The sequence below is a fragment of the Rhinopithecus roxellana genome, chromosome 4, assembly GCF_007565055.1.
Source record: "Rhinopithecus roxellana isolate Shanxi Qingling chromosome 4, ASM756505v1, whole genome shotgun sequence".
NCBI classification, from domain to species: Eukaryota; Metazoa; Chordata; class Mammalia; order Primates; family Cercopithecidae; genus Rhinopithecus; species Rhinopithecus roxellana.
Window position 1 is genome coordinate 16,305,514 of NC_044552.1, and position 1,667 is coordinate 16,307,180.

The following is a 1,667-nucleotide window of genomic DNA, read 5'->3' on the forward strand; positions in this document are numbered from 1 at the left end:
AATAACGTGTTACATACATTACCATAACTCTTCTGCTCTTCCTGGAAGCTGTATTAGGGAGCATGTTTGGGGAGTTAGACGTGTGCCCATCTGAGGCTTTCTTTCTTTTAATGGTAGCATGTACCTGGAACATTGTACTTTGCCATTTTTATGTCTTAATGTGCATGTCCAGGAAGTAGCTTCTCCCTGGGGTCCGCATTCAATTAACATTTTTATGTCAACAGGTGTGAACCATCAGGAAATGACCTCTCCCTGGCGCTGCCCAATTATTGTTTTTAAAGAGGCAATGCAATGATTGTCGAACCATCAAGCCGCATTCCTAGTGGGTGGCGGGGGAGAGCCCTCTCCTTTCCTGCTCATGCCTATCTACTTATAACAATAGTGCACACACCTTCTAGCTGTGTCTCCACATAGTGGAAGGGCAAATGAGCTTCCTAGGGTCTATTTGTTTTTTTTTTTTTTTTTTTTTTTTTTTTGGAAGAAAATGACTTTATTCTAATTAACTCACAAAGAATAAAATCATAACAGCTAGTTTAAGGAGGTAACACATTTTGCCCAGTCCCAAATTCTACAGAGTAGGAACACGCCCCCTTCCATTTCAGTTCTGAAGCAAGGAAGCTAGGAATGACAGGAGAGGTTTAACTGATGGTTACACTTTATACCTTCACTATCAATTCTATTTTTACACTAAATTAACTTAAGATATGAGAGCTGATTTTCCATCTCTCCAGGTTGAACTTCTTGATTAGGCCAATCCGTTTGCAAGTCGGCACTGTTTCAGCACCTCACTGAAACCCTCACAGAGCTTGATGTCACCCTGGTTCTGGGCACACTCCAGAAACTGTTTGATCTCATAGAAGCAAGGCTGCTGCTGCTGTGCCGGCTGGGTTCCCTGCGGCTCCTGGTAAGTGATGTCAGGCCTTGCAGGCTCAGCATTACTTCCTCCACTGAAGCCCCCAGTAATGGCATGACCCAGTGTGTGTCCCACAGCAGAGCCCACGGCCACGCCAGCTGCAGTGGTTGCCATCTGGGCCATCAGACCTGGCTGCCGGGGTGCAGCAGCAGAAGAGCCAACTGCAGATGGGGGTGCCGCTGCTGGTGGCTGAGCGACAGGTACCGGTCTGGGTGCAGCTCTCATCTGAGGTGCCCGGCTGGCCGGAGGGGCCATGCGGGAGGTGCGGCTTCGGCTTCCACGCGGCATCCTAGGTACGCGGCAGCTCGACCTCTGGACCTGTAACAACCCGCGAAGAGCTAAACGTAGGGTCTATTTTGTAAGAGCACTGATCCCATTGATGAAGGCTTTGCCCTCATAATCTAATCACCTCTCAGAAGAAAGGGATTGGCCAGGTGTGGTGGATCACACCTGCAATCTTAGCACTTTGGGAGGCTGAGATAGGCAGATTGCCTGGGGTCAGGAGTTCAAGACCACCCTGGGCAACATGGTGAAACCCGTCTCTACTAATACATACAAAAATTAGCCAGGCCTGGTGGTGTGCACCTGTAGTCCCAGCTACTCTGGAGGCTGAAGCAAGAGAATTGCTTGAACCCAGGAGGTGGAGGTTGCAGTGAGCCAAGATTGCACCACTGCACTCCAGCTTAGTTGACAGAGCAAGACTCTGTCTCCAAAAAAAAGAGAGGGGGAAAGAAGGGGATTGTCCTCTGTATAT

The 1,667-nt window shown here is 48.8% G+C and overlaps 1 protein-coding gene across 1 annotated transcript; it reads right to left on the reverse strand.

The window, feature by feature from the left end:
• Positions 1–448: 448 nt before the first annotated feature.
• LOC104662482 (coiled-coil-helix-coiled-coil-helix domain-containing protein 2) lies at positions 449–1,252 on the reverse strand. The gene has a single exon (XM_030928281.1). The coding sequence runs from the start codon at positions 1,199–1,201 to the stop codon at positions 746–748; it is 456 nt and encodes a 151-aa protein (XP_030784141.1). The 5' UTR covers positions 1,202–1,252; the 3' UTR covers positions 449–745.
• Between the last annotated feature and the right edge of the window lie 415 nt (positions 1,253–1,667).